The following is a 14,547-nucleotide window of genomic DNA, read 5'->3' as shown; positions in this document are numbered from 1 at the left end:
ACATATTAATAAATACCCTATTAACTATAAGATTATATGCCGGTATTTTTATATATTTCAGAGTCTGTAACATTTAATGATAATTTTTTTTAATTCGAAGAATTAAATTCTACATTGTGTGTTGTCATAATTATTAAACTTTTTGTTCATAAATTCGATGATATTCATTTCTATATTTTTTTTTAAGCTCTCTGGTATATTTCTATATTTTGTCTATCATATATACTATTTTAATATAAAAAAATAATTATTTTTCAAAATGTTACAAATTATATATTCATTAAGCTATAGTTTCTCATGAATTTTTTATTTCTATACTATTTAAAATAATTGAGAGAAAATAAAACTGTCCCTTGCACAATATACATACTACTTATATGTATGGTGTGTAAAATTTTTGGAATCTCTTTTGTTATACAAAAGATATAACTTTTCATATATGGTAGGAATTAATGCAGAATTAAAAAGCATATAATAGTTAACAAAAAAAATGGAGGTAGTATATTATATTTCATTACTCTAATAAAATATTAATAAAAAATTGTTAATGTAGACTCATAAAAAAATAATACACACAAAAAAAAATTAATTTAACAAAACATATTATATGAAAAAATGGATATATAATAGTTATTTATAAAATGAGCATACAAACAAGCCTTCAGTATAATTATCCTAAAAGGAAAATACTGAATAATATGTATATATACTATGATGATTTTGCATGAAAATAATATTTTAATTAAAAAAGTATATCCATAAATTAGATCTAAGAGAAGGGCTTTAAACAATATATAATATTTAAAATTTATATAATGCATATAATTAAAAAAATGTATAAAATATAACTAAAAATATGGGGGAAATTATTAAAATAATAATAAACAAATCATTTTCAATTACAACTACGTCTGAAAAATAAGAAGTTGTTCTTGGGTTAATATGCTTGCACTTATGTTCTGTTAATACTTATCGAATTCAGATGCTCTAAATAAGAAAAGAATAAATTATAATGATAAATAGAAATCATTTATTTATTATTTGTTTTTTTTGAATTTTGGTAATATTCCTACCTAAACTTCCTCCCATGGGTATCAATCAAAAAGGCTCGCCCTGTTTAAGACATATTAATAATTGTAGGGAATTATGTATGCATGTTATATTTAAAATATATTTCAAGAAAATGCATTATAATATCGTTTTTATTCAATACCATATGAATCATATACAAGTATTGGTTTTTCTTTAAAATAGCTCTTCAAACTATAAATAAAAAATAATATCCATAGCTATTATTTGCACAAAATTCAAAAAATGTAAACATATGAATGTATATGCATGATATTAATCCATGGATGTCTGTAATTTTATAAATTTCAATTATTTTATGCGGTTTGCTTTTTATTACATATATTGTTTGTAGACAACAAAAAGGAATATAACCGGAACCACAAATAGGGGAAATAATTTAAACATTAAATTTATGTAAAAAAATTCCCTAGGATATTTATGAAAAATGTCGTTAATGCTGTAGCTGTAATTATTATTTGCATATCTCTGTAACATAAAAAAAAATGAAAAAGAAATATATATTGTCTTGATAGTCTATTTAACAAATTAAAAAATGTATATTATTTTACCGCATATTCATCGTGTTTTTCCTGTTTTGACATTCTACGAAATTCTTCATAAAATGCTCTATGGAAATCGCTGAATTCATTATAATTATTATAGCTTTTATTGCTTTTTATATTTTCAGAATTTCGTCTTTGATTATAACTATTTTCACTATCATACAATTTTTCTATAAATCATGAGAAAGAATAAGCATATGAAAATATACATATATCTGCTTGTTCTTAGTATGTGACATTATAAATATAAACACATTTTATGGGCTTACGTGAGTAATTATCATTATATAGAGCTTGATATGCTTCTTGAATTTGCTTAAATTTTGTTGTGGCATCAGGGCTTTTATTTAAATCTGGGTGATATAATTTAACTTTTTTTAAGTATGCCTCACGAATTGTTTTTTTACAAGCGTTTCTTGTTACACCTATAATTAGAAAATTATTAAATGTGTTTTATAGGATATAACTATTTATTACTTAGTAATACATATATAGAAAAGTAAATGTTCAACATATGCTTATATATAATATGATTAAATAAAAATATTGTTAGGTCAACTAATTGTCCCATATATATTTCTTTTTCTCTTGTACCTAAAATTTTATGATAATTCATTTTTTTAACAAGTTAAAATCTGAAATGTATATTGTGATTTATATAAAATATTATCATAGTGAAAAATATTTCAATATAAATGTAGGGGATTCGTAGTTATATAACTACATTTTTTGAATAGTATTATGAATACTTTTTTTCGTAAAAGGCTGCATATAAATTTGTTCTTATATATCTATATATATTATATATAATATTATTGTCATATTTTTTTTATGTAAGCATTAATTTTTTTTTTTTTTATATTTTTGAAAACGAACAAAAATGTATACTTTCCCTAATACATATTATCTCATTTTTTTGAACATTATTCCTTACACAATTAATTAAATTAGCGTTTAAGAACTATTTGTTTTTATATCAAACTTAATTATTTCAACGAAATATTTATTATTTACATTATATTTAGACAGAGTCAGTCGTTTTTTTTCCATAATTATTTCATTATGACGTTGAAAAAAAAATTAATTCCATATATCAATGCATAATATATTTATTTCTGAATATATAATCTGACTATATACCTATTAATATATAAATTAAAAACATCTGAGAATAAATTAAGTAAAACTTTTTGCTAATAATAATTACTATTACAATTATTGCTTGTTATATCGCATTTTTTATGTATGTGTATTTAGCATATCTCTTATTGGCAATCTCCAAAGTTTTATAGTTAAAATGGAAATTGTGTAAATTATTTACATAAGAAGAAATCGATTATTCTTTATTCATAAGCAATAAAAAAAACTAACCACGTTTTGTTTATTTTTTTCAATATCTATACTATCATGAATTAAATATATTTCATAGTACCAAATAATTACTGAGATAAAACTTATGGCATTATTTACATTTACTATATTTTTTTTATTTTCATTACGGTTTAAAATTTTTATAATAATGATTAATACATATATATAGTTGTTTGTTAAGATATATATAGTATTTGTAAATCCATAATAACATCGAGCCATATGCCCCCAATAAGCATGGCTGTATAACTAGATATTTATATGATTGTTTTTTAATTGCCAATATTAAAATGAAAAAGAATACGATACATAAATTACAATTCTGATACAAAGTAACTGCTTAAAATAAATATTAAATCCTGACAAAGTAAAACAAAATTCAAGCACATCACCAGAGTCCTAAAATAACAAAGACATAAATAGCCATAAACATATTTTGTAATAATATAATGTAACATAGTATTTTACGAAACACGTATATATTTTATTAAATATTGTAAACAAATTACATAAGTTATATTTCCGAACAAAAGGAAGTTACAATTTTATAGAGGAATATAAATATATTATTTTCAAAGATATCCCAAAACGATAATTATTTTGATTATTCTTTTCTCTCTCCGAACTGTTGCATATACATATTAGTTTTATTTTTAGTCTATAATGGTGAGGCACATAAAATTAAATGAAAAAGAATTACTTTATAAGATCATATAATTTTTCCGAATATAATAATTCCCAATATCAAAAATAAGGTAAATAAATTTTCTATATAAATATTAAAAAATACAATTAATAATAAAAAATGTATGCACATGTCCTTGTATACAATATGGATGGTTAAATTGTTTTATATTTTTTATTCTAAATTTATATTATGTTATATTATTATAATATTTTTTTCATATTTTTTTATGGAAAATTAGGAAAATTAATGTTTAAAAAAGGTGAATTATTTCCCACACACATACAAAAAAATATAGCTAAATATACACAATAATGCATGCATAATTCAAAGTGTATAAAGTAGGAAACGAATATCAGGTGTATGTATTATGGTGTAAATGAAAAGTTATAACTTTTGGTATTTTATTGTAAAACAATTTCAATATATATTTTTGCTATTGTTTTTAATCAATTTGACAATTTTTTTTGAAGACACACATATATAATAATACTATATTTGTTTGGTATATATTATGGATGTATAAATAATTTTCTTTTAATATTCCTTCTTTACAATATCGCCGAAGTTGTATGCAAAAAATACATTAATTTTTTTAGTTTTTTTTACACCCCATAATTTTATTAGCCATTTTATATGTACAAATATATATGCATGAAGCCGTAAAAAAAAAGTTATAATAATTACTTATTGCATGTTTATGCTATTATAAAATGGCAAACTTTTTTAATATAAAAAAGTCCAAAGAAGAAAATGTGGCACAGCCAAAATTAGTAACAAAAGCTATAATATCATCAAATTTTATTAATAAATTACCAAAATATGAAGACAAAAGAACAATAATATATTATTGGGGAAAGAGGGTAATAAATGAAAATGATGGGACACCCGAGCATTTACCAACAATATATACAGAATTAAGTAATGTAAAAATTAATGAAATTAGCTGTAATAAAACATGTGCTTTATTTTTAAGTAATATTGGGAACATGTATTCTTTTGGTAAAGGATTACATGGGGAATTAGGACAGGGGCATTTAATTGTATATAACATGCAACCAACATTAATTGATTCAGTAACTAATATAAAACAAATTGCTTGTGGCTATAACCACTCCCTTTGTTTATCTAAAGATAATGTTCTTTATTCATGGGGACATGGAAATTATAATGGGCTAAAATGCAATTATGATAAATTTGTTCCTACTGTTTTAAATATTATTAATAATGGAGATGCTATTGAAACAACACAAAATTTTTTATCTCATTTAATAACTGATTATGAAAAAAGTGAAAAAAAAAAAAAAAAATGCACACAAATATATGCAAAGTACAATCAAAGCATAGCAGTATGCGATAATAACACTTCTATGTATATATGGGGAGAAACATATAATAATTATTTGAAATACATGCCTACATTTTTTTATAAATTTGAATCATATCAAATCAAACAAATAGCAATGGGAAAAAATTTTGGAATTTTATTATTAACAAATGGAGAATTATATGGATGGGGAGATGGAACTTATGGCGAATTAGGCCGACGCTCTTTTGATGATGAAGAAGGATATTATTTTATATATCCTGAACAATTAATATTAAGAGATGCTAATAATAAAAAATTGCCTAATATTAGTAAAATAAGTGCTGGAGCAAGGCATGCTTTATTAATAACGGAAGATGAAAATGTATGGTCTTTTGGGGATAAGCTTTCAGGACAATGTGGAGTTTCTGGATTTCAAAATATTGTTGGTACACCTAAATTTGTTGAGTTACATGAAAATAATCAAAAAGCAAAAAAGATTTTTTGTGGGGAACGACATTCTGGGTGCATTAACAAATTAAATCAGCTTTATATGTGGGGTCATTCTGCTCATCATAAATTAATTTTTACAGCTAGCTCCGATTTTTTATTAAACCAAAATGCCCAACCTGGTATTTCTATACAATCAGGTTTAAAGAGTAAATTTAGCAAAGCAACATTAATTTATTCGATGTTACATCAAAAAGTTACTAATGCATATTTAGGTGAGGATTTTACTATTGTAGTTGTTGGAGGAGAAGTGACTAAAAATAAAAAAAATGGAGACCAACATTCTGACAAAACATTTTATTCTATTCAGGAGGACATCACATATGTATCAACCTAATTTTTTTAGTTGCACTTTACATATCTCGTATGGGAAAAACACTTATAAGTTGATATTATAATAAGTGCATGAATCTAGTGAATATATGTTTATAATAAACAATATATTAATTAATATGTATTGTATACTCCTGATTAATTCCATTTTTTTTTGTTGTCATGTTTCTATTATGTCTTTAATAAATATATATTTTGCTTTCCATAAATAATTTAATTTTATAAATAATATACTTTAATTACATTTGTTTATAAATCCAAAAATGTGCCTTCATTTTGTTTAGTTTTAATAAAATATGTAGACACAATTATTGATTTTTTTTATATATTTTTTAAAACAAAATTCGATTTGTTTATATATTATTATTCTACATGCAATGTGTTTTTTGTAACTAAGCTTAAATGCAAAAAACATTTTATATTAAAGAGTAAAAAAGTATAATAAAAATAAATTAATTTACACTATTGTCTATTTTAAAAGTGCAGCGGCTATTTTTGCTTCGAATTAACAAACTTATGCAATACAAAAATATGGACTCATATTTTAAAAAATTAAAAAATATTCCACAATAAATAAAATATATGTAATAAAAACTATAGCCCCCCACTAAATAATAGTTTCGTAAGATTGTACTTGTAATTTAAAATGTATAATAGAAAATATGGTGAGAATAAATTCCAAAAATGTTTCTCCCAATGAAAAATAGTTTAATATACTATAATTAATTAGCACAGATTTTACAACAAATGTATTACACCTTTTCGAAATAGCTAGATTTGTTGTATGAATAATATTACCATATTTTATAAAAAATAAATACATTGTAAATACATTAATAATAACTTTTACTGTACAAAAAAATATCGTTAAAAGTATTGATGCAACTATTTCTTCTTCACTTACAACTTCGTCCCCTTTTATTAACAATAAAAAATCTATAAAAAAACTCAATACTAGAAAAAAAAAATAAAAAATGAGTTATATATTTGTGTAAAATTATACATGGCATATACATTTTTAATATTTTATATTTAACTGAAAATATTTATTATTGTTTTTTTGTATTTATCTTTACCCAAATTGGCTGATGTGTAAAGGATAATAGAAAATGATTCATAACATTCATGTTGAAAAATTATTGAAATAAGGAAAGATATAACGAAAAAATATAATAATAAAATATCTACAAAATAAAAAATACTCCAAATAAATCTTAGCGGGGTTTTATATAACGGGGTCGGTCCACTAATTCTTCCTCGAAACACACTTCTACGTATTTTTTCGTATAAACCAATATTGCCATAAATAGACATTTTATAATTATACTATTGCTATTCCTCTATTTCTTTATTCATACGCGCATTATATCTAGAAATTATTATTATTGATCTGCTTATATACTTAAAAGACATACGTATGCATATACATTTTTGTATTTTACTTATTTTTATGTTTTGTTTATAACTATATATACATGGCTTTATTTTTCATACTTTACATAATTTATGCAAAGATAAGAATATGGAAATTATTTGAATTAAAAAAGTAAATTTAATATGCTAACACACATACAAGTTATATATATTGCTTATAAAATATATACTACGAGTATTTTGAATATTGATGTTGTTTTTAGGTAATTAAACTTAAAAAAAAAAAATACATAATAATAAATGATGATAAAACAAAAAATGTCGTAAAACATATAGAAAATATAAATTTTATTTTGCATATAAATAAAATATTAAGACTTAAAAAAATAAGTAACTAATAATAATATGCGTAGCACATATGTAGTACAAACTTAATCACGCATTATTATTATTGATAACTTTAAAATCACAAATAAAAAACAATTCTTACTTTTTAAAACATTACATTTATTTATTAATTAAATATAGTGAAAAAAAACATACTCACACATTTATATAATGTGTATATATGCAATTGAATTTTTATAAAAAAATATGACGTTTAAATAAAGGGTGTGCATTTTCGGGGACAGCTTGAAATACATAAATATATATAAACCAAAATATGGCTTATTATAATCCTATTTATGTGTAGCTTTATATATATATTAATGTCTATGGAAAAAATTAATTAGAAAATAGCTTATCAAATAAGAAACAAATTAAACAATAAATAGGTGATAAAATCAGTACTAATTGGCTTTCCTCTATTTTGCATTTTTTTTTTAATAATCATATTGTACTATCAATATTATTATTTGGAATACTTAAAAATCTTTTGCAAAATTTAAGAGCATAAGTGTGTGCGCCTTTTGTATATCGTAATATTTTATTTTAATTTTTTAAGCTTATTGCGAAATAATTGAAACTAAAAAGTCTGAATAAATTTTAATTGAAAAAAAATTGGTCCTCTCTACAATTCTTCGAGTTTTATTAATTTTTATCAATCCGAGCCAAGGGTATAAATATTTTTAGAATCATAATTATCAAAAGTATCATAAAAACTTTCGTTTTCTATATAACATAATTCATCATATTTAATTTTGCAAAAAATTTCCCAAGGTGTCCATTGTGGATACTCAGTTTCAATTTGAAGTTCTTTATGAACATCTCTACTTTCCCATGCCAATAATTTTGATAAGCTTACTAAGCATCCAAAAAATCGGGCAGCATATTTTTTATTTTTTTTTAAATCAGAAAGAGTAAAATTACCTTCAACTGTTGGCTGAATAGCATCATTCATTTGACATAGCCAATCCTCAAATTTGGGCTCTTCTAAATAATGAGATTTTAATCTTTCCATTTGAATATTAAAAAAAACTTTAATTTCATGATCTCTTATTACACAATCACCATCCAAATCAATTAATTTAAACCAAAATTCGATCGATCTATTTGTTGTCATATCTTCATAATTTGTCAAAAAATATATCCAATCATTTAGACACATATATTTTTGATTGGGTCCTCCTAATTTTATTGATATTCTTGACCATATCCTATTGACTATAAAATCATTTAATGAATGATTATCAAATCGATATAAATCATTATCATCTATTAACATATCTTTGCAACTACTAGTTTGACAAAAAGTACAGTAATATACATAAAAATGGGAATAACTAAAATATTGTTTAATATGTTGAACCCTTATAGAATCATCTAAAGAACACCATATATGTGCCAAAGTATGTTTTCGAAGATCGTTTAAATATATTTTATTTGTATCATTAATATCTATATTATAAAAAATTCGAACAATAACTGATTCAATATATCTTTCTAAAAACTCAGAATGTTCTAACAAAAAATGTAATGATTTATTTCTTTTTAATATTTCTCTTAAATATAAATCAAAATCTTTAAATTCTAAATAATCTTTATTAATATCACTTTTTATAGCATTAAAAAAATTTATAATAGAGCATTTTTTATAAGGTACATCAATATGCTCCTTATTTTTAGAGTTTGATATACTTTCATCGGATATATCAATAGTATCATTTAATCTATCAGCTTCATAGCTATTTATTTGGTTTCCTCCATTAGAATTTATACAATCAGTATTATCATTCTCATTGATGTGATTGCTAGGTGGTCCTCCAATTCCTTTCAGTTTATTTTCAAGCAAAGCGACATACCACTGGTCATTGTAATAACTTGGATCATTCATTCCATCAATAAAACGATTAGAAAAATACTTTTGAACTTCTTGATATGTAACAAAATCTTTGTTTATTTTTTCGATTTTTGAAAATAATGTATGACTCATATATCTTCCTATTTTCAAAAAATTAACTACTATTAAATCTTCAAAATCTTCTAAATTCATTTTATTATTACATTGACTAAATATTTTTTTCAATTTCAAACTTGTGTCTTCATTTATTTCTTTTTCAATTTTTATATTCGTTTTAGGAATTGAAATAAATATATGATTATTTTCATTGTTACTTTTATCATGCTTTGTGGATGATATTTCTGTTGTCTTAAATTCATTAGAACCCCTTTGATCATTCTCTAGATTCTTATTCAGATTAATTGGGGAAATTTCCCTTTTTTCATTTTTTATATTTGTTTTATTTCCTATATCTGTTCCAGAAATATCTGTAACTCTACTGCTTCTTAAACTCATATTGATTATTCCATGATTTGTTTCTTTGTATTCCTCTTTTTTATGTACATCAAAATTCGGATCATGATTAATCAATTTATTTCGAAGTTGAATAGATATTTTATCATCAAATTTATGCTCAAACTGTTCATTTATATAATTTTTTTTTTCATTTTTTTCAATACTCTCATTATTTGAGCTATGCATATTTTTCGAAGAATTTTGATTATTCATACCATTTAACATATTCTTGTAACTTATCAATGGATCATTTTCATCCTTTTTTTTAATTGTTATTGAATCAGTAAGAAAATTATTTTCAGATTCATTTAAAATATTGCGTTCATTATTATTGTGTATATCATTTTTTATATTTGTGTTTCCTCCATAAATAGTGGATAATTTTCCCTTTGACTCTAAGATATTTTGAGCCCCATTTTTAGACTCATCTAAACCAAGTTCTGTTCTATATCTTTTAACTGAATAACTATCAAATATGTTTTTTCCATCAATATTATTTATATTATCATTCATATTTTTAATTTCTTTTTTTTTTTCTTCATCGGTTAAGAGTTTTTTCATATTATTAAGATCATTCTTCATTTTATCATAAAATGTTTTTTCTGTTTCTTTTAAATATAGATTATCATTTTTTGTTTTATTGTTTCTATAGGATATTTTTATATCATCTGTTTCATTTTTTTCTATATTTTTAATTAATTTATTTTTTACACCTTCAAAATCAAATTTGTCTTCATCTCTTTTAATACCTATCCCATTTTCTAAAGACTCGTTTATTGTTACTTTACTATTTTTCTGATTGTCATGATTAAAGAAAGGATAATATTTTCCATCATATTCTTTATCATATTTAGAACTAGCATTTTCATAATTATTTTTAGAATGATGTACAAGAGGTATTATATCAGCATTTATAGAGTTTTCAGAATTTGCTTTTGCTATAATTAATTGATCATCTAGCCAAGTATCAAATCCTACTGAATCTTCATTTAGTTTTCTTTTCATATTTTGTATAAATATCCATACATTTTCATCCATTAAAAATTTGCGCATTAATTCACTTTTAAAAATCAAACTTGTCAATGCTTTCATCTCATTTATTTCATTTGCTTTTTTTGAAGGTCCAGAAATATTTTCTTTGAAACGGGAATTGACTTTTTCATTTATCGTCAATTCATTTTTGATAAAATTATTTAAGTTCATCATTTTTATTAACTTTATTTATTCTTCGATTTTTTTAATTTGTTGTTTTTGTCAAATAGAGTCTATGTCTATTTCGTGTTTGTATTGATTTGCTCCTTCTTCTCCTTTATCTTTTCTTATTAAGCATCATCTCACATGCTATTTTATAAATTTAATAACACTAACAGTTTTATACACATTGAAAATCATACGTATAAACATATTTTTACGTATGATTTTCAAAGTAATAAATAATGCCTATATTCTTTACATATTTAAAAGGCTTAATTACCCACCTATTTTTTCTATAAAAAAAAGGGGGTATTCGTTTTTTTTTATTTTTTAAATAAATAGCTAATCATGCAAATATATTATCATGAATAAATATTCATATATATATATATATTCGCATTACTATAATGATTATGCTTAATAGTATGGCAAAAGAATGGATTTTTGTTAAGGGAGGGTAAAATAAACCAGTAAGGTCACTTACAATTTCGAAAAGTATTAATACTCACTATTATATAAAAATAAAAAAAATGAAAATAATAAAAAAATTTCACAAAATAATCTCAATATGTATTAAAATAGAACATGTATAATAAAAAAATTATTATTATTATTTGATCATTGCTTGTATTTTCATTCAATATTTGGTAACTTAAATTAGGAGTAGGAAAGTATTTTTATTCCCTTTTAAAGAGATAAAAAATATACGCATAATTATTTGCTATATAAAAAAAAGAAAAGAAAAATATGCACATATATTATTGTATATATTTATAATAAAAATAAAGGGAAACGCCTTAATTTATTAGCAAAAGAATTTCTAATATAGGTACATGCATTTGTAAATCCCAAATATATACTTTTATATACCCATGCACAAATTCAAGGGGTTTTTCCAAATTCTCCATATTTTGAGAGATTAAAAAAAATAACCAAAAATATATAATATCTTAAATAAAATAATATTTTATGTGTGTAAGTATACATACACACATATATGTGTATAATACTTATCCATTCACTGAAGCCAGTTAACTTGTTATTTATTTATTCATATATTTTTTGCTTCATTTGATGGTGATAACCTTTTAATATAACATAAAAAGAGGATAAGTTTAAAACACCGATTTTGCAGTAGCAATTGATATCTCATTATGTATATGTATTTACAATAACTTTTATAAAAGCATAAGGATGTTACTATTTTATGTATTAAGCAACATTTACAAAATGGAGAAAAATATACTTGAATTTTTTTACAATATAATTAAGAACATTTCTTTATTTCCTTTATATACTATTTAAAAGTTTGTTAAAGAAATATTTTTATTTAATTTTAAAACAATTTTATGGGGGAAAAGAGAAATACAAATATTTAAATAAAAGTGATAAACAAAAAATTAGAGCTTAAAAAATACACATAATATATATACATATATAGGTACCAAATCATGATGTTTAAATTTAAAAAAAAACGGAATAAAAAGAAAATAAAATCATTCTACCGTAACTTAATTTGACCATACATTTCTTTGTATATAAAATGTTGTTATTAAAATGTATAATATAAAAATGAGTAAATGAGAATTAAGAATTCTCTAATAAAGTGTTTAATGCTAAGGTCTCATTCCAGTTTGCTTTTATCAAGGCATTCTATAAATGTGAAAAAATAAACAAAAAATGAAAATAAATTAACATAGGAAATCTTCGAAAAATATATATCGAAATTACAACAGTTAAATATTATAATTATTTGCATTAATATTTTTATTATTTTTTAAGAACCTTAGCTTGATCTTCGGTAAATCCCATTTCAGTAATTTTCTTAATCTGATTAGAATAGACAAGTGACATAATAAAAATGTATATAAAATTATAACCATCTTGAAAGAAAAAATGATTCAATATTTATTCATAATTATTTTATATTTTTATTTCTTACAATAACTTCATGAGATTCTTCTTTTGGCGCTGTTGCAAATGTTTTAGTCCATACACTACGAAAATGAAGGTGCAAAATGTAAAATTAATGTATTGTCACATATAGATATATGCTATATAATTAAAATGTGTAAGAATATATATAGACTTTATATTATCAAAAATTTTAATATGTTCAAACCTTGCAGTTTTAAGAAAGAGGGAATGATTTTCTTTGTACATTTTTGCGACTTCTGCATCTTGAGGATCATCTAAAAAATACAAATATTTCCAAATTAAAATATGTGCTATAAATATTACTTATGCATTATTAGCCATTTTTTACCCACTTAAAAAATTATATAAAACAAAAAAAAAAATAAAATATAAGGGAATGAGCATATACATATATATGGATAGGTATAAATACCTGGTTGGGGATCAGAAAGGAGGGCTTGAATTGACAATAGAGCGGTTCTAATTGTTAATGCAGGACTCCACTCATTTTTTAGAACATCTAAACATATAGCACCAGTTTGACTTGAAATATTAGGGTGCCATATTTTAGTAACAAATTTAATCTAAAATATGCAAATAGGATAAAATGTGTATATACATAAACAAATATATATTTCAATACACGTATAAAAAATTATAAATATAATTAACTCAGTACATATAATATATATACTATGCCAATTGTGTATATTTTGTTACGAACTTTAGGGGGATTATATGGGTAATCATTAGGTATCGTTATGGCTAGAGTAAAATGACCATCTTCATATGGGGTTCCTTCTGGGCCCTTTATAAATCCAACCCATTCGAAAAAATTCGAATCCTTTATGTGGGCATTTATTTCTTGGACATCTTCATTTTCAATGTCTTTTAATTCCTATTTAATTATAATAACATGCATTAATATGTATATAATATTTTTGTCAGTTTTAAGTAATTGTTATTATTAAATATGTAGTAATATATATATGTAGCCATGGTTATGTTAGGGCATATATGCAAATTATTGTGAATAGATAAATAATACAATTCTATAAGCTTGGCTAGCTTTCTTTCGTTACCTTTTGTAATCTCAACAACTCTTTTGAACTTCTCGATGATGAACACATTTTTGAATTATTTAAGTGCAAACGTACCCATATGTATATATTACAAAAAACAATTTATGTAATATATATATATATATATACTTTTTGAATAAGAGGAAATTATAAATCTTCTCAACAAGCTCTTAATAGTATAGAAGTTTATATTTGCAGATAAATGATATTTCAAAAATGTTGGAAACAATAATGGTTTAATAGTATTTATTATCCTTTTCACTTTCTATTTTAATTTATTCGTATAAATAAAAAATTTACACATATAAATATGTATAATTATATTATGCCAAAAATAAAAAATTGAAGGAACAGCTTGAAAATATGCATAAAGGGATAATTGTGATATGCATGCATATATATGC

At 22.6% G+C, this 14,547-nt stretch overlaps 5 protein-coding genes across 5 annotated transcripts; 1 reads left to right on the top strand and 4 right to left on the bottom strand.

The window, feature by feature from the left end:
- Positions 1-962: 962 nt before the first annotated feature.
- PVVCY_1103420 (DnaJ protein, putative) lies at positions 963-2,250 on the bottom strand (the record flags this gene model as incomplete). The annotated part of the gene is made up of 7 exons (XM_037634553.1): positions 963-987; positions 1,074-1,113; positions 1,214-1,263; positions 1,409-1,557; positions 1,641-1,804; positions 1,904-2,059; positions 2,229-2,250. The coding sequence occupies 7 exons, from the start codon at positions 2,248-2,250 to the stop codon at positions 963-965; spliced, it is 606 nt and encodes a 201-aa protein (XP_037490642.1).
- A 2,153-nt stretch (positions 2,251-4,403) lies between these two features.
- Positions 4,404-5,843, top strand: PVVCY_1103410 (regulator of chromosome condensation, putative; the record flags this gene model as incomplete). The annotated part of the gene is made up of 1 exon (XM_008626037.2): positions 4,404-5,843. One exon carries the CDS (start codon positions 4,404-4,406, stop codon positions 5,841-5,843), a length of 1,440 nt encoding a protein of 479 aa, XP_008624259.1.
- Positions 5,844-6,446: 603 nt separating this feature from the next.
- Positions 6,447-7,153, bottom strand: PVVCY_1103400 (conserved Plasmodium protein, unknown function; the record flags this gene model as incomplete). The annotated part of the gene is made up of 2 exons (XM_037634552.1): positions 6,447-6,793; positions 6,916-7,153. 2 exons carry the CDS (start codon positions 7,151-7,153, stop codon positions 6,447-6,449), a joined length of 585 nt encoding a protein of 194 aa, XP_037490641.1.
- Positions 7,154-8,255: 1,102 nt separating this feature from the next.
- Positions 8,256-11,156, bottom strand: PVVCY_1103390 (phosphatase 2A regulatory subunit-related protein, putative; the record flags this gene model as incomplete). Its single annotated transcript, XM_008626039.2, has 1 exon — positions 8,256-11,156. The coding sequence occupies one exon, from the start codon at positions 11,154-11,156 to the stop codon at positions 8,256-8,258; it is 2,901 nt and encodes a 966-aa protein (XP_008624261.2).
- Positions 11,157-12,731: 1,575 nt separating this feature from the next.
- PVVCY_1103380 (ubiquitin-conjugating enzyme, putative) lies at positions 12,732-14,191 on the bottom strand (the record flags this gene model as incomplete). The annotated part of the gene is made up of 7 exons (XM_008626040.2): positions 12,732-12,797; positions 12,930-12,974; positions 13,087-13,141; positions 13,267-13,336; positions 13,495-13,645; positions 13,786-13,959; positions 14,144-14,191. The coding sequence occupies 7 exons, from the start codon at positions 14,189-14,191 to the stop codon at positions 12,732-12,734; spliced, it is 609 nt and encodes a 202-aa protein (XP_008624262.1).
- Positions 14,192-14,547: the final 356 nt, after the last annotated feature.

This window comes from Plasmodium vinckei (assembly GCF_900681995.1).
Source record: "Plasmodium vinckei vinckei genome assembly, chromosome: PVVCY_11".
Classification (NCBI taxonomy): Eukaryota; Apicomplexa; class Aconoidasida; order Haemosporida; family Plasmodiidae; genus Plasmodium; species Plasmodium vinckei.
The sequence above is the reverse complement of the archived record's forward strand: the minus strand, read 5'-3'. Positions and strand labels throughout refer to the sequence as shown.